At 53.8% G+C, this 21,227-nt stretch overlaps 2 protein-coding genes across 2 annotated transcripts in view; one reads left to right on the forward strand and one right to left on the reverse strand.

Annotated features, from left to right (window-relative positions):
• LOC135325597 (class I histocompatibility antigen, F10 alpha chain-like) overlaps positions 1-21,227 on the forward strand; it is a gene marked incomplete at its 3' end in the record, with an annotated part of 31,397 nt that overhangs the window by 7,226 nt on the left and 2,944 nt on the right. The window lies entirely within an intron of this gene.
• On the reverse strand, positions 6,447-7,382 carry LOC135325533 (olfactory receptor 14A16-like). The gene has a single exon (XM_064503654.1). It carries the CDS (start codon positions 7,380-7,382, stop codon positions 6,447-6,449), a length of 936 nt encoding a protein of 311 aa, XP_064359724.1.

Below are 21,227 nucleotides of genomic sequence, written 5' to 3' on the forward strand. Positions count from 1 at the left end.
CACATAGGACGTACCTAAGAATGGTGAACAGGTCGGTTTGATTGTAGAGATATTAATTTGCATTAATAGCTCTACTCGTTTGAGAGACCATGATGGATTAAATAACACTTGTTGTTGGCCTGTATTTCTAATCACATACGGTCCAATTTCAAAGATTTGTGGGGATAAGGTTTTCTTACTCTTCATGGTAACAGAGTTATTTCTGTTGGTGGAAATAATTGTAGTCGGGGTAGGTATTGCTGTGCTGGGCTCAATAATGCCTATTTTAAATTTAAATGATAGTCCCACATTGTGGTGAGCCCACAGACAAACTATTAAAACAGGTTGTTCTAAGGTAAAATTGTACCAACAATCCAGGTTTTCAGTGGCACAAATTTTCCTTTCTTTTTCATTTGATTTGATTTTAGTGAGAGAGATTTGAGTCGCCTTCTCGTGGGTGGACCCGTTAATCACTCGACACCCTATCTTTATTTCCTTTCCTGTCCCTCCCAGGAGTTGGGGAAGTTGGTTAGTATTATCCCAGCTCCATTCATTTTCTGAGTATACTTCAGTTCCGTGCATGACCAGGGTTGAGAGGTTTAAGTTTTTAGTAGAATTTAATCCCATACTTCCGGTATACTTAACCCGGGCCTGGGACCATGGCCACCCTAAGGTTCTTTGACCACAGGTTAGGGAAAGTAGCATTGCCAGGGTTTGAAACAGCAACATGAGCACGGCACTTCTGCCTGCCATCCTGCACGGTGCAGTAAAGGGAGAGAGATTTGTGTTAGTGAGGCGAGTCCAAACAGATTACCCTGGGGAAGTCGTGTATCCCATTGAGCTTTACGTGAATGTCTGATGTCACCGGCTGAAACCACTGAGCCTGATTTTGCAAGGCCTTAAACCATTCTTGTAAGGCTAGTACATATTGTGTCACTTGTTCATCTCCGTCTAATAGGCTCGTCTTAGCAGGGATATAAGTCCCTGGTATCGCTAAATGTCTCCCAAAAAGAATTTCTGCTGGTGTTAGTCCTATGGGTTGCCGTGGAGAATTTTGAACATCCCATAGAGCTAAGTTTAATGCCTCTGGCCATTTTAGGCTAACATGTGTGCATATTCTTGCTATTTTCTCTTTTAATGTTCTATTCATTCTTTCTACTTGTCCTGAAGATCGTGGGTGATAAGGAGTATGTAGGTTTCTTTTTATTCCTAACGATTTACATAACTGATTGATTATGCTTGCTGTAAAATGGGCACCCCTGTCTGAATCAATGGCTTCTGGGACCCCATACCTGGGTATGATTTCTTTCAGTAAGGCTTTTACCACTCCCCCTGTGTCAGCCCTTCTTGTTGGGAAAGCTTCTACCCAGCCTGATAACTGATCTACTATCACTAACAAGTGTTTGTATCCATAGACAGATGGCATATCCACATAATCTATTTGCAACTTCTGGAAAGGGAATTAAGTCCATGGTCGCCCCCCCGAAATCTGAGCTTGGCTTGTTATTTGAAAACTTCTGGCAGGTCGGGCGGCTATTTGTTATTCTTTTAGCAGCTGCATAAATTCCTGGAGCAGCCCATACTTTCTGTACCTGCTTAGCTATTGCCTCGGCTCCCCCATGAGCTTTATCGTGAAACCACCTAGCTATCGTAGTTAAATATTTTTTTGGTAGAATTGGTTTTTCCCCAATTGTCCATATTCCATCATCATTTTGTTTTGCTTCCTACTGTTCCCATTGTTTTTTCTCTTCCACTGAGCAGTCTTTTTCATACATAGTTTTGGGGTCTATTAAGTTTGGCCACTCACTCTGGTCCATCCTTGGAACTGCCCCCATACATTCTCTCAGAGGTTGTCGAGCTGCAGCCTTCACAGCAGCGTCGGCTAAAGCATTTCCTCTGCTAATTTCTGTAGTGTCTTTAGTATGGGCTGGGCAGTGTATTACCGCAATTACTTTGGGCAGCTGAACTGCTTCCAGCAAATTATGTATTTCTTCTCCATTAGCTAATTTCTTTCCTGATGACAAAAAGAATCCTCTTTCTTTCCATAACATCCCTGTTGCATGACACACTCCAAATGCATATTTAGAATCGGTATAGATATTTACCCGCAAGCTCTTACCTATTTTTGCTGCTTGGTTCAATGCTATTAATTCTGCTTCTTGAGCACTTACTGATGGAGACAAAGGATTGGCCTCGAGCACCTCAAAGACGTTAGTGACAGCATAGCCGGAGTGACAACTTCCGTCCAAATAATAGGATGATCCATCTGTAAACAGAACTAAGTCTGGGTTCTCCAAAGGTTCATCTTTAAGGTCCTCCCGGGGCTTGCTTGAGCTGACGATCACCTGCTCACAGGAATGATGTTCTGCTAACTCCGGAATCCACGGTCGGCAGAATCCTACAGCTCCTAAAAATCCCCTAGGCTGTTTTTTTGTTACAGGACGAGGCATATCAAGAATTGTCTTTACTCGTTCTGAATCAACTAACCTGTGTCCTTCTCTTAAGATAAAACCCAAATATTTTACCTCTCTTTGACACAGCTGGAGTTTAGACAGAGATGCCCGATGCCCTTTTTCTGCAAGAGCGTTACATAGAGAAACAGTATCTTTTAAACGTGTCTCATAATCTTTACTTGCTAATAACAAATCATCTACATATTGTATTAATACAGAATGTCCTGGAAGTTCGATATCTGAGAGGTCATTTTTAAGTATACGCAAAAAAATAGTCGGAGACCCAGTAAATCCCTGTGGCAGCCTTGTCCAAGTTAATTGTTGTCCCTTCCAAGTGAAAGCAAAGAGATCTTGGCTATCTTCAGCTATCGGTATACTAAAAAAGGCTGCGGTTAGGTCAATCACAGTAAAATAAGTTGCCCAATGGGGTATCTGTAGTAAAATGGTTGATGGGTCGGGGACTACTGGATGTGGAGCAACTACATGTTGGCTTATAGCCCTTAAATCTTGTACAAAGCGATACTCTGGATCACCATCAGCATCTTGCCTGTTCTTTTTAACTGGCAGAATTGGAGTGTTATATGGGGATTCACAGACTCTAAGGATACCCAGTTTCAGATAATGATCAATTTGTTTTTGGATACTCTTCTCTGCTTCCTTTGGGATAGGATATTGTTTAACTGCAGGAGGCAATCCCCCTTTTGTTTTTATCAAGACTGGACTAGCTGATTTCAGTAGTCCCACATCCATTCCTGAAGAGCTCCATAATTTTTTAGAAACTGATTCTAAACCTGTTGGAATTTGCAGATTAGTTGACTCTGGTTCTGGTGTCTTAGCCAGAACACATGAACCCATAATTATTAGCTTTATCCCTTCCGGCTGTAAGCAGATCTGAGTATCCAAGGCTTGCAGGAGATCTCTCCCCAAAAGGCATATAGGTGCGTCTGTGGAAATTATAAAACGTCCCCACACTGTTTTACCCTCAATAGTGAGTAATAAGGGCTTAGATAACATTCGTTCGCCTTTTCCCATCACTCCTTGCATCACTATTTTATCTGATGATTTGCATCCTTTAGGCTCAAAATTTAAAAGGGAAAGGGTGGCTCCAGTATCCACTAGAAAGGGAACTTCTAAACCTTCTATATTTGCCATTACGTGACCCTCAAAATCCAAATCTACATCCCATAAATTTACTCCAATTTCCACAGTATTTTCTGAGTCTCCTGTTTCCTCTCATTGTGGATTGACTGGGAATCGCCTGGTCTCCTCCTTAGTGTTTGATTGTCTCATGCCGGTTCCTCTGTTCCTAACTACACGGGGCCTCACTGGGCACTCCCGCTGCCAGTGTCCTTGTTCCCCACAATAATAACAAACATCATTAACTCCTGACTGTACAGCACGTTCACTTTGACTCCATCTATCTCTCCTGGCTCTTTCACGTCCCCTCCCCCTGGGTCCTCTAAATCCATCTCTTAACACACCTGCTAACACACTAACGTCTTCTTTTTTTTGCTGTCTCTTTTCTTTTGCCCTCTCCTCCTCTCGACTATTATAGACAAATGTGGCTAAACGTAATATTTCATCCATTTGCTTTCCTGGCCAGTCAGGGACATGTTTGGAAAAATACTTTTTAATGTCCGGGGCTGCTTGGTCTACAAATGTAGAAATCATTAATGGCCTGTTAGCCTCAGCTTCTGGGTCTAGTCCTCCCCCATACATTCTGACTTGCTTAATTAGCCTAGCAAAGAAAGCCGAGGGGTGTTCCTCTGCCTGTTGCTGACACTCCCTTACTTTAGACCAATTTGCAGACTTTTGTCCTGCCAAAGGTATAGCTTCTTCTAAGCCCTCTCTGGCTAATTGCAACTGCCTGTAATCTGCATCTACATTATGATTCCACCCAGGGTCCACAGCTGGCCAGGCTGTTGGAGCAGCCCCAACTCCCCCCTCTGCTGCCCAATGGTGGTTTGCATCCAAAATTGAGCACCTTTCATCTGGAGTGAACACAGATTCAAGGAGTGTTTGTACATCTCCCCAGGTAGGGTCATACGCCTGCATAATTCCCTTTATGATTTGTAACACTCTCTCTGGATCATCCCTAAGTCTGGGGAGCTGTTGACTCCATATAATTAAATCTTGGGGTCTCCAGGGTCGGTAGACTCGTGTAGTGGCGACCCGAGGTACCCCTTCCAGACCGGGTGGGGCTGCTCCTGGCACAGGAACGATTTCCAGAGGAGCTTGAAGGACGGGGGCGGAAGGCAAGAGGGGGGGTATAGGGAAGCTGAAGCAGGGGGTGGCGCATAGGGTGGAATAGTTTCCACAAGCGTTTCAGCAGCTGCGGTACTTACAGCATCCTGAGGAAAGATTCTCTCTTTCCCAGGCGCCTCTTTTCGTCTAGCAAATGCCCAGTTGTCCCATACATGCCAGTAATCCATTTGAGTGGGGAACCTATCCTCCAAATGATGATGCAGGAAAGCTAGCTCCTGGTAACCGAAGGCCCCCTGGGGCGGCCATCGCTCTGCCAGATTACCTTCCTTAGTCAGGAATGGCCAATCCTCCTGACATAATTGGACTAACCTTTTTCTCCCTAAATTTTTGGTGCCATCGATTTTACTCCAGTTTTCCAAAATTTCAGCTAAGGGCATCCCCTTGTCTATGTCAAGATTATTTCCCATACTGAGTTTCTGGAAAGTGCGTCTTAAGCAAATCAGGCAGCGCACTTCCTTACCGGTAATACCAGTCCCTGTAGCTGGTGTGATCACACACTTTCACACATCCTTTCTCTCTCTCTCGCTCGCTCGCTCCCTGGGAACCGCAGTCACACCACCCGAGTCTTTAACTGCTAGGACTGCTGTCCCTTCGCAGCGGGCGGCTTTTCAGCCAACAGGTGCCCCGATCGGTTCCCAAGTTATATGCGCTCACACACACACAAACACACAGTACTGTTTAAACTCACACCAGTCACAGTGACTCTAATTTTTGGTGTCAAAGTTTTGCAGTGCGCCTTACGCTGATCAGGCTGTGCATCCCTCCTCTGGCCGGACCGAGCTGGGACTTAGACCCACTCTAACCCTGGGGATGGGACTCGCGCCCATCCCCCTGGTACGCCTTATGGTGGCCAGTCCGCGTACCCCCCCTTCAGTGCACTGTTACCAGACCAGGATTTAGAATTTAGGCAGGAGTTTAAAACTCACCTTCTCGGTGCCTCTCGGTGCCAAAGATCCCAGGTGAACTCACCTGATGGCGCCAGATGATCGTTTGGAGACAAGAGGCCTGACAGTTGTCGCCTAGGGTCCCATCTGGGGTGCCAAACTGTTATGGAAGTTAGGCCTGTCGCCCACCATAACAGGGCTCGACCCTAGGTTCCCGCAGAAAAGTTCAGAATCAAATCAAAACAAATCAGATAATTTTAATCACGCACGTGCCATAATTACAGCTCGAGCTGGGTGCCTCCAAAGAGGGACCCCAACATAAACAAATTCTCAGTAATTATAGTCTTTTCGACTTACATTTCCCACCCCTCACGCGATAGTTAGACCAATAGTACTTTTTTGGTCTGGGGTCTCCTGCTCCTCATTGGGTCTCATCGTCATTCTGAGGCAAGCTGTTTTTCTCCTTATTCTTGTTTTTTGCAGTCTCTGATGACGGTCGTACCTCTGGTTTTGTTGGGTCTGGCAGTTGTCTCCCAAGGTCTTATTTTTCCCCATTATTTTGGCGTCTTCCCTCTCGGAGTCGGTGACACAGGTGCGCAGACTGCCTGTGGCTCCCTTATCTTCCCAGCCTGAACGAGCTCTGAGGCACTATTTTTTATTAAACTAAATAAAGATTCATTACTTTTCCCACGCTCGGCCTAAGGCTTCAGCAAATCTAGCCACTCATGCTAAGCAAGTTTTGTATAAGTTGTGCTAAGCAGCTATTTCTAGACAGTTTCAATTCACTATTCTTTAACAAGAATGCCCAAAGCACAGGATTTGTCTGAGATAAATTAGGAATCACTTCTGAAGAGGGATGGGCAGTTTATTGCTGCTGAACTTGTACCAATTGAACCAATTTCTTCAGTGCTTCCCTGAGGTCCTTGTTCCTCAGGCTGTAGATGAGGGGGTTCACTGTTGGAGGCAGCATCGAGTACAGAACAGCCACCACCAGATCCAGAGCTGGGGACGAGACAGAGAGGGGCTTCAGGTAGGCAAAAAATGAGGTGCTTATTAACAGGGAGATGACAGCCAGGTGTGGGAGGCACATGGAAAAGGCTTTGTGCCGGCCCTGCTCAGAGGGGATCCTCAGCACAGCAGTGAAGATCTGCACGTAGGACACCACAATGAAAATGAAACACCCAAAGGCTAAACAAATACCAACCACAATAAGCCCAGCTTCCCTGAGGTAGGATTGTGAGCAGGAGAGCTTGAGGATCTGGGGAATTTCACAGAAGAACTGGTCCAGGGCATTGCCTTGGCAGAGTGGTATTGAAAATGTGTTAGCAGTGTGAAGTACAGCATAGAGAAAGCCACTGGCCCAGGCAGCTACTGCCATTTTGACACAAGCTCTGGTGCCCATGAGGGTCCCATAGTGCAGGGGTCTGCAGATGGCAATGTAGCGGTCATAGCCCATAACAGTGAGAAGACAATACTCAGCTGAAGCAAAAAAGACCATCAAAAATATCTGCGTAACACATCCTGAGTAGGAAATGGCCCTGGTGTCCCATAGGGAATTGGCCATGGATCTGGGGACAGTGGTGGAGATGGAGCCAAGGTCAAGGAGGGAGAGGTTGAGGAGGAAGAAATACATGGGGGTGTGGAGGTGGTGGTCACAGGCTACAGCTGTGATGATGAGGCCGTTGCCCAGGAGGGCAGCCAGGTAGATGCCCAGGAAGAGCGAGAAGTGCAAGAGCTGCAGCTGCCGGGTGTCGGCAAATGCCAGGAGGAGGAACTCACTGAGGGAGCTGCCGTTGGACATTTGCTCTCTGTTTGGGGCACTGTCAATGCCATTTCTTCCTTTGACAAGTTAGGACAGACTTCTCTGAGCAAAACCCATTCCACTCCTCCAATCCCCCCCACACCGCCTCTCTCTTCTCCCTTTGTTCAGCTCCCTTTCCTGACCTCCGGTTTGGGCTGACTGAGTGTGGTCTGACTGAGTGTGGTACATAGAGGAGGGGCCTCTGCCCATGGGCTCCAAGGGAGTCACTCCTATTCTGCCAGAGTGTGTAAATGGAGTTGTCAAACTGCCCTGTGTATTCGGTGGAGATACCTGGGGATGGGCACCATGAACGGAGTGAAGGGGATTTGGTCCAGTGACCCAGTGGGAATACTCTCTATTTACCATTTTGAGATGAATAGAGCACTCATGCCAGCTATAGCTAAAAAAGATCATCGTGAGGGATTCATCTCCCCCAACCTTGCCCGCTTGAACAGAGGTGTCTGTACTGAATCAGTCACATCAGCTCCCACTTTGGCCAGGGAGAGAAACTGTGAAGTGAAGGCAGGGGCTGACTCGATCCTTCCTAGATGCCTCTGTCCCAAGGAGATGAACCCTGTCCTCACACTGGTTTACCATCTGCACTCTTTCTCCAGACACTGCAGTGGGAGGGGGAAGTGACTAGGTCTGATGCACATATTCTGCAACAGATTACATCCACTTGTTTTGTGGAAAGGCTGTTCAACATTTTAACATGCATTTTCTTCAGAAAATAGGCTGCAGTGGATAGTTTTATATATTTCTCTAGTTTTTAGATGCCTCCATCACACCGTGGAAGCATGACAGAAATCTCTGGCATGACAGTTGCTCTCAACATGAGCACTTGTGCATCCCAAGAAGAAAAAGGGGCTCACCATGACTGCGGGCAGAGTCAGGGCATCTGGTCTGTCCGTGAGTCTCGCTCCTCACTGCCCTGTGCTTGCACCTCTCCCAGCTAAAGGAGAATTGCACTCACAAGTTACTCTGAGAAAGAAACTGCACTGAGGTGAGAGCAGAGGAGTTCAGTTTCAAAGTGAAGACTGCCAAATTTTCTCTGAGCCCACATACGGAGAGAGTGCTATGGAGAGCTCTTCAGAACGTGTGACGAGGTCTCTGACTCACACGACCAGCACAAGCACTCTCAGCTATCACAAATATGCTCTGGGAGAGCTGCGGTCTTCTGGAGGGCAGGTTGCAGCCTGGCAGGACACCCCACAAAGACAGCCAAGAGTGCTAGAAATGGGGTCTCCTTAAGGGAGAGTCAGCTCATTCCCCGACCAGATGAAATGCATTGCCTAGAAGGGGGACTGGAAGGGGACTGGGACATGTCACTGCCATGAAGACAACTCCATGCAGGACCTACAGGGCAAAGGCCTTAACTGCAGCTGAACCCCCCTCCTTAACCCCAGAGAGCACAAGAGCAAGAACCAGAGCAGCAGAGAGGTGAAGAAACAAGAAGTAATACTGTGAGCCTCCTACCAAGGGAAAGCAAGGAGGGAGAAACAGACAGGCATGCAGGAAAGCTGTCACCTTACCCAGCTGTGCACACCACCTCCCAGACAGCGACACTGCCGGACAGTCGCTCTCAGCCCTCTGTCATGCTGTGGAAAATGGGCATATTGCAGGAGAGATGCCCTTCTCCTCTGCTGGAGAGCGGGCTGCCGAGGAAGGGGCTCATGGCCTGGACCCCATGGCCTTGAGGGCAGAGGCTCTGCTGGGGGGGGAGAGGAGACACAGGGGGCTTAGTTAGAGGAAAATGTCTGCATTGTAGGGAGCGATGGAGAATTTCCCAATTTCCCCCTCCCACAGAATTTCTGTCTTCAGTTGCCCCTCATTCTCTGATTGCTCCACTACCTGGAGCTTTTCCTCCCGGGAGCTGTTTCTCTACCCTATGTCTTTTCCCTGCCAGTGCTCTGCAAACAGTAGGAAAATGAAAGCATAGGTTCAGGAAAGATCCTGATCTTTAAGGCAATCCTTGCCTTGACAGCCCCCTTGAAAAGGCCCCTCAGAAGAACACTGTGGATGAGCTGGAGCTGTGGGCAGCCCTGACCCACACAGCACCCTCTCAACAGGAGAAGGAACCTGCCCTGCTGGGGGTCACTCCTTCCACCCAGAGCTTCTCCCCACAGCGTTGTGGGAAGTTTCCTGGGCAGGCTGAGTGCTGACTCTCGCAGGCGGCAGAGTCACTGCCTTGGGCACACAGCACCCTGGGGCGCAGGGACACTGCTCTGAATTACAGCCCATGCAGACCCGGGTGCACTCCCTGGCTTCACAACCCTGCACCGCCCCTGGGAAAAGGTGCCCATGATGCCCTGTCCCTCTGATGGTGTGGCTGGGAATCCCTGCTCTAAAGCACCACAGACCCTATCAGCTGTGGAAGGTGCCAGCTTCAGAAGAGCCCTCCGGGAACTACAGCAGCATTGCCCTGCAGCCAAAGACTTACTGTGTCAAGGGCGGTGAAGATTTCTCCCCACAGTGAGCTCTCAGCTGTCCTCCTCTTGCTGACCGTCTTTAACTTCTGAGTTGCTCCTCTCATCCCAGCACCTGCAGGCACTGCTCTGAGTCTTGTTGCTCCATTAAGAGCAGCTGCTCCTGGACAGAGCTGTCTCTCTGCAGTGCCTGCCAGGTTGCCATGGGCACCTGCAGTCCCAGGAGCCAGCCCCAGCTCAGGAGCAGAGGCCCAGCTGAAGACATGACTTTCTCTGTCCCCTCTGCACTCCTGAGATGTTCCTGGGGCTCCAGGACTGACAGTTCCTGAAAGGCAGCAGGGTCACCCCTGGGAAATGTCCGCTGAAGCAGACAAAAATAATCACCGATGGTCCCTCTCTCTGAACAGTGGAGAAGGTCCAGCATTGCAGTTTGTCTCATCAGAAGATGGTTATCTTAGAGAGGTGGAAATATCCCACTCTAGAAGGCCCTGCTCCCATCTCATAAGTAGACAGGACACCTAGGCAGGAACAAAAAGGGAGTTCATTGCCTCATGCTTCAGGGACTGATTTAGAGGTATTAATCAACACATGCAATGCCCACTGAGAAGTCCCTGGGATGGAGTGGGATTCAGTTGCCTCCCAGGCACTCTACAAACTCATTGGAGGTGGGATTCCCCTTGCCCAAATTTTGGTGCGCACAAAATGGGTGTCTGCATGGCAGCTCCTTGTCTAAGCTCCTGTTGTAACCAAAGGAGAGGGAGGGTGGGAGTCAGGTGTTCACACACAAACACCTTCCAACATTTGAGGTGCCAGACATGGTCCAAGACATTTGCCACTGCCTGCTTCTTCTGATGCAGTAACTATGAGGCCCACAGCCTTCTAGAGCATCAGGCAAGTGAGGAATCTCCTTGGCCATCTGAAATGACCCTTGGTGCCTACTGCTACAAGAGCTCCACTCTCTATGAAGGCAATACCTACGCAAATCCAGACGCTGCAATCAGCTCATGTAATTCAGAGCAGACACTTGATTTCATGCAATGACAATAAGCTTGCAGGGCCATGTCAGATGCATGGGGTGTCCAGCACAACCACCGTGTTTCTGACAGGTACAGATAGCATGGGACCTACAGGAAAACCACATCCTTTTAGAGTGGTTGCTGGACAAACACCCCAGAGCATCTCGGGTTTCCTACCCATTCCCAAACAATGAATTCCAGTCACTGCCTTTAGGAAAAGTCCATCCTGTCTACACCTGAGCATGCTGCCAAGATGGAAGGCACATCACACCAAGGTCTCCATGCACAGGCCTACACTCTCAAATGCTGCTAATTTCTCCTGTCCCTAAACCTTTTCTGATTCCCAATGCTATGAACAGGGACTATACTAATGATGCTGCCACAGCACGGCTGGATCGCAGGCTGTTCAGGCCCAGGGACTTTCTCAGGGGCACCTTGTCCTTCCCGGAGATACGGTCACCTGGAGATACCTTCATTGCAAGTCCCAAGGTGCTGCAGAGTCAGCTCAGGCACCAAACACCTCTCCTGCCATGGCTGCATGGCCCAGCTCTGTTTCTCTCCGGCCTTGGGTACTGCAGGCTTTGCTGTTTTGTGGATGCCTCATATCATTACATTGCCACCTGCTCTCTACACCAACACGTCTCTGCTCTGAAGTGTGACCTTTGCGTACACAGTGTCCTTGGCTCTTGGGAACAGGTTTCACCGTGAGAAGTCTGCACTCAGTCCTGATGCCACAACTGAGGTTCTGCAGCCCAAATATAGACAAATACACAAAGCCTGGGTCCCAAACAAGAGGAAATGGAGTTGTGCAAGCTGTCACAGAACTGCAACACCTCTAAGCAACCAGAGGAAGTCTGTGGATCACAGACCCTGGTTCTTATAGGGGGGCTTTAATCTCCCTGACATTCACTGAGAAGGTGTGGCGGACAGATGAATGAACTTTTGCCTTAAACATCTCTTGGTGCATGGGGTGCAGGCAGGCCATAACCCCGAACAAGCCATCTGTCCCTGGCGGAAACAGGACTGGGCTGCTGCGACCCCCGAGATGGTCTCCCTGCAACCACCCAGGACGTGCCGAGCCTGCGCTGAGCTGGACCACGATCGGGCAGAGACTTTGGGACCTGGACTGTAAATTATTGCCATTTTTGGCATAATTTGCTTAGCAGGAGTAGCTAAATTTGCTGAAGCCTTAGGCCTCACTCCCTAGTTCGGTGGGTAAGGGCCCCAGAGCTGGTGCAGGCGGGAACAATAAGGGAGTTACCAGCAATTTGCATTCCTGTGCACTGCTGAAACAGTGCTAATTGCTGGAGTTACCACCTCTTTGTCAGGACCTTGAGAGATGATGGTGGGACCCCAGGAATGAAGACACACCTGTCGGCAGAAACTGCAACAGAAAGGATAAGGGAGAAAAGAAACAGCCTGCCTAGGAACAACGATGAGATCCAATAAGGAGCAGGAGACCCCAGACCCAAAAAATTACTATTGGTCTGAACTACCATGTGGGGGTGGGAAACTTAATTTGAAAAAAGCTATAATTGCCCGGGGATCTCTTTGTTCAGGGTCCCTCTTCAGAGCTACCCAACTCGAGCTGTAACCACTGCACGCGTGTCATTACAATTTATTTATTTAATTTGCCTTGATTTGGCTCCAAGCTTTTCAGCGAGAACCTAGGGTCGGACCCTGCTGGAGTTGTAATTACTGCACGCGCATCGCCAAAACTTACACCCAGGGTGAAGAGGACCCACCTGTTGTCCGAAAAGCGGATTCATTGCCCAGTGTGCAATAAGCCAATAATTACACACTCAGGAGAGACATTTATTTATTTATTTATTTATTTCAGAGTTGCGCAAGCCTGGGTGCTCGGTGGTTTTCCACAAATCAAGCACACCCCCACCCCCACCCCCAACTTTTCAGGTAGCATTTATACAATCAAATTTGCCATATTTGTGACTTCCTTCCTCTTATTTGCCATATTTGTGACTCCCTTCCTCTTTTACACTGATTGGTTAATGATTTCTTCACATTTCCCTGGGTCCCACCCCTGCTTCTCAAGGTCCTGATCAATTAATTAACACTGCCCCAGCTGGCTCAGTAGGTGTTATCTTCCAAGGCCCTGAGGAAGAAGACATAATCCAGACCCCTTAATCATCACTGTTTTAACAGTGAGAGGAAGCATTTTGCTTCCCAAGGTCTTGGTGCCCAAACAGGCCTTATTTCTCAGCCTTGGCATCCTCCCTTTCGGAGAGTGGGGCACAGGAATGCAGACTGCTTGTAACTCCCTTATCTTCCCTGCCTGCACCAGCTCTGAGGCCCTTTCTTACCGAACTAGGAGCGCGGCCTAAGGCTTCAGCAAATTTAGCTACTCATGCTAAGCAAGTGTGCGGCTACTCATGTTAAGCAAATTCTGTCTAAGATAGAAGTTATCCAAATCTACCTACTTCAAACATTCTTTCTGAGCTTCTCAGGGTTGTCTTGTAACACATTGACCATTGCTCTTCCTTCCTTCAGATCTCCTTGTGGGCCAAAGGCCTGCTCTACCTTTCCAGTGTGTCCTTGCCTCCTGTACATGCAGGAAGCAGCCACGGACACTTCCCCAGGGCACTGTTGGCTCTAGCAGCAGGACCTGCTGCATTCTGAGGCTGTGGCAATGCACAGGTCTTTTCTAGACCCTTGGTAGTTGAGATCATTGGTCCTCCCAGACCGCTCAATGGTGTGTGCAGTGAAGGGAGGAGCCGGGCGTAACTTCAGGCCTGCTCACCTTTCCGGAGCCAAACTCTGGTGACAGGCCGGCTGAGGAGAGAGCCCAGGAGTGAGGGTACGACCTGCAGAAAGCCATGCCCTGGCAGCAGCTGAGACTAATCCTGTGTGCTGTGGCGTTTGAACCAGCTCTGAGGCCCTTTTCTTACTGAACTAGGTAAAAGTTCACTATTTTATCTAAGTGCGGCCTAAGGCTTCAACAAATTTAGCTACTCATGCTAAGCAAGTTTTAGAGAACTTGTGCTAAGCGGCTACCTCTAGACAGTTTCAGTTTGCTATTCCTTGACACAAGGATCCTGCCTGGAAAGTACCAAGTGTGATGACATGGCTCTAGGCCTGGCAGGACAGGTGGGGTTTTTCCTGCATGCTGCCAGTGAGGGGAATGGGCTTGAGCAGCAGTGCTTGGATCCAGCAGGTCAGCCCCTGGGCGTGCAGCTGGTGTTGGCAGCAGGGCTTTGGTTTCCTGAGCGTGGGCCCCTCTTTGTGCATGAAGGCTGGCGTGGAGAGATGGTCCCCACGTGCCCCCGGGGGCAAAAGCAAGAAAAGCCCAAGCCCCGTGAGTAGGAAGAGGTGCACAGGTGAGGGCAGGGCCTGCTTGCCCCGGTGGCCTGGCGGTCCAGCAGCTGGACGTCCCGAAGGCGAGCCAGCAGCGAGGCACCAAGGCTGGGGGGTGTCACGCTTCATCAGGAAGCAGAGTGTGCCCGTGTGCTGCCGTGAGGCTCAAGCCGGTGGCCAAGGTGGTGAGGAGAGCCCAAAAGTCGGCGCCCCTGAGGGGAGAGGAGGATGCACGGAAGAGTGAGGAAGGGATGGTGTGGGAGGGCAAGGCAAAGGTGCAGGGTGATGTGGAGCAAAGAAAGCCTGGAGGGGCCCAGCGCAGTGCGTGCACGCCAATAGGGAAGTGCTTAGAGAGCAGCAGTCTGGAGAAATCAATCTCTGGCACCTTTTGTGGGAAATCTGCAGAGCCGGGCACCTGTCTCGGGGGTCTGTCCGCTAATGCCTGCAGCCTGGGGACCAGACAGGAGCACTTTGCAGTCTGTGTGCAGCTGCGGGCCTGCAGCGTGGCATGCCTGGAGCGCTGCGGTGGATGGCTGCAGCCTCTTTGGGAAGGCCCGTCTGGGAAGGTGCGGAGGGGCAGTTGGCCTTTCTGTGAGCAAGCAGCGGGAATGCAGGAAGCTCTGCCTAGGGCTGGACGGTGAGGCATATGGGTGAGGCTTAGTGGCCCAAGCAAGAGGAGTGGTCTTGCAGTGGCTGGCTGTGTGCTCTAGAGGGCCTGAAGAAGGGCAGCATCTGCACGGTCTGGGAGGCAGAGAGGTGGGGAGAGGAAAATCCCTGCTGCGGCACAGATGGCAGCTCGGTGCTGGGCTCAGAAGCTGGCACCAGAGGCTTGGAGGCAAAGCCGTGGTGCTGGAGGTGCCCCCGGTGAGCAGCAAGGCCTTGTGATGTCGGTCCTAGCACGGTCACCACAAGGCCTTGTGATGCGGGTGCCCCTGGTCACAGCAGGAGGTGGTCACGGGGGTCCCCATGGCAACGTGCAGGGCTTTGTGATGGGGGTGGCATCGTGCCCCCAAGGCCATTGTGATGGGGCGGTGCCCGTGGTGACCGAGTCCGTGCTGGGAGCAGAGCCCCTGGGTGTGCCCTCTGAGGAGAGCAGCTCGCTGAGGAGGGAGCAGCTCTCTTGAGGGCCAGAGTGGCAGGTGCGCAGGAGAAGCTCCTGCGGATGGACAAGGGGCGGCAGGCGAATGCCGGCTCCCAGCCCGTGGATGGGCTTTCTGTGAGGCCGAAGCGCAGAAGCAAGGTGAGCGGTGGGGCTGGAGGGAGAGGCAGGCAGCAGGGCCGGGAGCCGCATGGAAAGCGTGAGGACGGTGGGGAAGAGGAGGTGGGGCAAGCGAGCCAGGCCTGATCTTCTCTGGCCAGGGGGTATTTCTTGCTGGTGCTGGGGATTTTCTGGTGCACAAAGCACACCGACCGGGATGCTGCAAGGCCCAAATGGAGCCTGTGAGCTGTGCTGAGGGTCAGAGAGCACCTCTGGGCTTAGCGCAGCTGAGCCGTGCTCGGCCTTGAGCTTCCCTTCGCCATGGGGCCGGGCTTTCCTGTGCCTGAGGGGCCACTTGTACGAATGCAACCGCCTCCATCATGGGCTTCCTTCTCCCTGCAGGGGGGCCAGCGGGAGCCGCGCGCAGTGACGCAATGCATCCCGACCCTGACTTCGTCGCGCCGAAGGGACAGGCGGCCGTTGCTGCCCGGCCCACAGAGCTTGCAAGGCCTTGAACTCCTCATTGCAGAGGTACCGAGCTGAGCAGCGATGGTGGCAAAGCCTCTGCCTGCCTGGCTGCAGCTGCGGAGAAGCAGGCGGGAAGCGGTGGGAGAGACCAGGAGGTCTCAGGCTCCTCAGGGGAACTGCCTTTGCCCCTGTCCTGCGCAGTGCTGATGAGCCCTGTCCCCATGCAGCCTTTGGGAGCAGGGTGGGAGCCGCCTGCGTGGCAGAGCGCTGCCGCTGTGGAGGGCATCAGAGGTGCTGGAAATTGTGGGAAGGATGGAGAGCATGGGCGGGGGCTGGGGGGGAGGAAAGGGCTGCAATCACTTTCCTGTCTCCTGGGCTTGGATTGCAGACGGTGAAGGACACTGCCAGAGATGTTCTCATCGCAGCGTTCAAGAGAGAAACGGAAACACTCCATCTGCCCAGCTTAGCACCTCGTGCACCCAAGGCAGCTAGGCAGCTCCTTGGAGGCCTGGAGGCCTCTGCAGCTAAAACGGCAGGATCTGCCCGTGGAACCAAGCTGCCTGCTCTGGAGACATCCTGCAGATCTTCTGCAAGAGGCAGGGCCAAAGCCAGGGAGCAGCTGCCGCCTCTTAGTGCTGCTGTGATGTGTCTGGAGTGCAGGAAGAGCCTGGCAGAGGAAGGTCTACAGGCAGTGCATCTTCCTTTGCCTGCCCTTCAACAAGGCAAGCGGGAGGCTGGGGCTCTGCCCCGGGCACTTCAAGCTCCTGTCCGCTGCTTGCCTGAGGCCAGGGCTGGGTCTTCCGTGCTGGGAAAAACAAGGCTGCTGCGAGCTGATGGTGCCAGGACAAGTCTTCCTGTGCAAAGCCGGCAGCTGCCAGGAGGCACCTCCTTTGTCGCGGGAGCACAGAGCATTCCTCAAAGGCAGATGCGAGGCATGCCAGCATGCAAGGAGCAGGATGAGCCGTGGCCAGGCTGCCTGACAGAGCCAAGGCTGCCACCGTTGCTGCTGAGGGTGGCTTTTTCGAGAACTGTCGAAGGACTGTGCCAGGAGCTAGGCAGCAAGGTGCTGGCAGCTCCCAGAGATGCCTGTGCGCAGGAGACCAAGGCACAACGGTTGGAGACGATGGCGCACAGGCAGGACTTGGTGCGGAGCAAGGCCTCAGCGTCCCAAGGTGTTGAGGTGCAGCCTGCAGAAGGGCAAGTTTCCCCCGCTGAGAATCCCCAAGGAGAATCAGCCTCTTCTGGCGTGGGGGAGGTCCCGCAGTGGGAGACAATGGCCAAAGGTGTTTCACAGCAGGTTGGGCTCAGCAGCCCCCGCTTCGCAGAGGTGCCACCCAGCTCTGCCAAAGCTGTTGCTGGCAGCTGCCCCAGTGAAACGGTCACAGCAGAGTCCTCCTGGCCTTCCTGGCCTGAGCCTGCTGGCCTTATTCAGAGCATCCTTGCAGATGCGTGCATGGAATTGAGGGCTGAGAGCCAGAGACTTGCTGCACACAGCCCTGTAGCACCTGCCGCAGCTCTGGAATCCACAGGCCTTGAGCTCGTGTCTGCAGCCTGGAGCTGTGCTGATGACATGAGTCTTGGACGTGACCGGCAGCTGGTGCAGCCTGATGTGGACAAAGGCACAAAGGAGCTCAGTGCAGCCGTGCCACGGAAGATATCGGCACACGCCCTTGGTCCAGCAGCAGTGGCAAAGAGAGCCCAAGAGGAGAGCAGCGAGCATGGCAAAAGCACAGCTGCCACAGCTCTGCAAGGGCCTGATGCCCACACTCGTGATGGCAAAAGGAAGGTCACGGGGGCCGGTGCACCAGCTTCCCCGGGCAGTGGCCATGGACTGGTCACACTAGGATGGCAGCTTGCAGTGCAGAGGCCCAAACAGCAGCCTCTGGGCATCATCTGTCGCCTTCGAGGCACGCCGCTGCACATACACCCCGACAACCCCGCGCAGTATCTCGCCGTGCTCTCAATCAAAACAGAGACGCTGGAGGAGCTCGACAGGAGCTGCGTGGCGCGCACCGGGCAGAGCTTGGCCCAGCTGCGAGAAGCCTTTCTGGAGAGGAAGGAGCCCAGGCCGAAGGAGAGTGAGGGCAAGGAGCGGAAGGGCAAGGGGAAACGTTTCTCCCTGACAGCATCGGGATGCCTCAATGTTCGCCCCAAGGAGGTGAGTGCAAAGGGTGGGCCGGGGCAGATGGTGACCCTCCGTGTGCTGGGGCCAGCCGCTGCGCCCTGCTGCAACAGCGTGATGGTGGCAGTGCTGGCAGGGCTGCGGTGGGCATTGCTGGTGGGAAAAGCAGCTGCCTTCACAAATCTCCCTCTCTGGCTTCAGCTCTGTGCCAGAAACTCCTTCTATAACCTGTGGCAACCGGAGGTGACGCGAGTGGAGCTCCTCAAGGACGCGAGGTCCAAGTGGGAGGTGCAGGAGCGGCTGTACGCCCATGCGCCCAGGAGGGAGCTGGGAGCTGGGAAGAGAGTCCGGGGAGCACCAGAGGATGCTGGCGTGGAGTGGAGCGATGAGGAAGAGGATGTTGATGAAGAGCCTTTGCAATGGGAGGAGCTGGAGAAAAACATGGCCTTGGTCATGAGCTGGGTCAGACCGAGCCTCAGGAGCCTCTTGGCAGACCCACAGCCGTGTCCTGAGGAGGTGCCCTGCTCCCCCGTTGTGAAGGGCAGAGATGCTGCCAGGGAGGCAGCTGGTGACCTGCAGAGCACGCCTCTGGCCCCAGCAGTGCCCCGAGGAGCCAAGGCAGCGGCATCTCCTTTGGCAGGAGGCTGCCAGGACGCGGGGGACAGTGTGCCTCTGGCTCCACTGGCCAGCACAGGGACAAAGGCGGAGGCGTCCCCCGCAGCCAGAGGCCCTGAGGATGCAGGGGAAAATGCTCCTCTGCCTCCATCGCTTCCCACAGAGGCTGCGCCAGAGGCCTCCCACTTGTGCGGAGGCCCTTGTGGGGAGAGCAACAGCCTGCCTCTCCAACCACCGTTCCCCGAAGAAAGCGCAGCAGAAGGCTCTGCCCTGGCCGCAGGCCTTCCTCACCAGGTGAGCAAGGAGCATGGCGTCGGCACCCACCACCCAAGGGAGGTGCGGTGTGAGCAGCGTCTGGGGTGTGCAGGGTGGGTGAGAAGAGCTGCCCCATCGCATGGGTCCCCTGCGGCCATGGTGAGAAGCTGTCCCCCCAGCCCTTTGCCCTCTGCACTCTCTGCCCTGGGGAAGATGCCTGGTGCACTGCGTTTCCAAGTGCCAGAGGCCCAGGGCTGACGTGCCCTGCCCGGCCTGCACAGCACCCAGCCCTGGGGCATGGATGCTGAGCGAGGAGGGCAGGGGCAGCCCCAGCAGCAGCCGCCTCCCACAGCCAGCGAGCCAGCCCCCTTGTGCCCTGCACCCAGCCACCTCCATCCCCCGCTGCCCGTCGTGGCCCCCGGCCCAGCCCTGCTGCTACGGCCCCAAGACAAGCCTTGTGCCACTGCCCAGCCAGCTGCATGTGCCTCCCCTTGGGGCTCGCGGCCACTCACAGCATCCCCCCACCCCAAACCCTTTGCCCCCTCACATATCGCAGGGCACCAGGATGCTGAGCATGGCCAGCTGATACCACACAGGGGTGTGTTCCTGCTCTCCCCATGCAGGTTGCCTGGGAGCCCAAAGAGGAGCACAAGTCGTCGTCTTCCCTCAGGCCCACGCCAGAGGTGGACTCAGGTAGGTACCCAAGTCAAGAGACGTTCTGGGGACGGCACAGCGAGCGGCACTGAGGCTGGCAGCAGGAAGCACCCAGGGGCTGGCCATGCCGAGGCCGTGAGCCCTCGGGAAAGCCCTTGGTGCCAGGGACAGGCGGGTGCTTGCCCTGCGCCTGCCCAGCCCCTCGCCCACGGCTCTCCTTCCTCCACAGGCATCACTGCCCTCCCGCATGCTGCGCCTTCCAGGCGATGGCCGTCACGGCTCAGGACAGCGCTTCGGGCTCTGCGCAGAGCTTTTAGCTGCCGCTGTGTCTCAGGGCAGTGAGAGGAACAGCGCGAGGATGCAGCTGCCAGACAGGTCGCCCGAGATGGGGCATGGCGCAGAGCAAAGAGGCAGAGCGACGGAGGCTCTCTCCTGGCTGCTACAGCAATGCTGCCGCATCGTGTCCCACTGCACATGTTCTGCTCCAAATAAACCCTCGGCAGCTGTTCCCGCCGTGTTACTTGGTGTCAGGGAACTGTCAGGAGAAAGACTAGTGCAGGCGCTGCCAAGGAAGGCAGTCAGGGCTGCAGAGAAAGCCCTACAAGCAGTCGCAGAGTGAGAGAGCAGCTGGGGTGGGAAGGGTCTTCCGGAGGTGTCTGCTGCAACCTCCTGCTGCAAGTGGAGGCAAGCGGAGGAGGTTTCGCAGGGCCTGTCAGGGTCGAGCTCTGACCGTCTCTGGCGATGGATTCCCGCACGGCCCTGGCACCCTGCTCCAGTGTTGCACCACCATTCGGCTTCCAAGGCCATTTGCAGTCTCTGAGGGGAATTTTCCCTGCTGCAAGCTGTGCTGTTGCCCTCAACCTGTCCCCAGGCCCCTCAGGACGTCTCTGGCTCCATGCTCTCTGCACGCTCCCGTTAGGCACTTGCAGGCAGCAGTGAGATTCCCCCTACGCCTTCTCTTCCGCCGGCTGCACCAAGCCAGCACCCTTGGCCTCTGCTCCTGTGTGCTGTGCTGCAGCTGCCAGGCAGCTTGGGGGCCTGCGCTGGGCTTGCTGCAGTGTGGCCCCGTCTGTGTGGGGCAGGGGGCTGGGGATATGGTGCAATGGGGCGGGGGCTGGGATATGGGTGCAATAGGGCGGGGGCCTGGGGATGTGAGTGCAATGGGGCAGAGGGCTGGGGATATGGGTGCAATGGGGCAGGGGGGCTGGGGATACGGGTGCAACGGGGCTGGGGGCTGGGGAGGTGGGTGCAATGGGGCAGGGGGCTAGGACCATGGGTGCAATGGGGCGGGGAGGCTTGGGATATGGGCGCAATGGGGCAGAAGCCTGGGGACGTGGGTGCAATGGGGCAGGGGGCTGGGACCATGGGTGCAATGGGGGTGGACACCTGGGTCCATGGGTGGTGGTGGGTGTTGATGTGACCTCACGCCTGCGTCCATGGGTGGTGGTGGGTGTTGATGTGACCTCATGCCTGAGTCCAGGGGTGCAATGGGGGTGGACACCTGGGTCCATGGGTGGTGGTGGGTGCTGATGGGGTGGCCACCTGGGCCCATGGGTGACAACACGGGTGCAATGGGGCTGGACACCTGGGTCCATGGGTGGTGGTGGGTGCTGATGGGTGGCCACCTGGGCCCATGGGTGATAACACGGGTGCAATGGGGCTGGACACCTGGGTCCATGGGTGGCGGACGGTGCTGATGGGGTTGGACACCTGGCTCCAGGGGTGCAACGGGGCTGGACGCCTGGGTCCCCGGGCAGCTCCTCACCCATGGGTGCCACC

This window comes from Dromaius novaehollandiae, unplaced genomic scaffold (assembly GCF_036370855.1).
Source record: "Dromaius novaehollandiae isolate bDroNov1 unplaced genomic scaffold, bDroNov1.hap1 HAP1_SCAFFOLD_31, whole genome shotgun sequence".
NCBI classification, from domain to species: Eukaryota; Metazoa; Chordata; class Aves; order Casuariiformes; family Dromaiidae; genus Dromaius; species Dromaius novaehollandiae.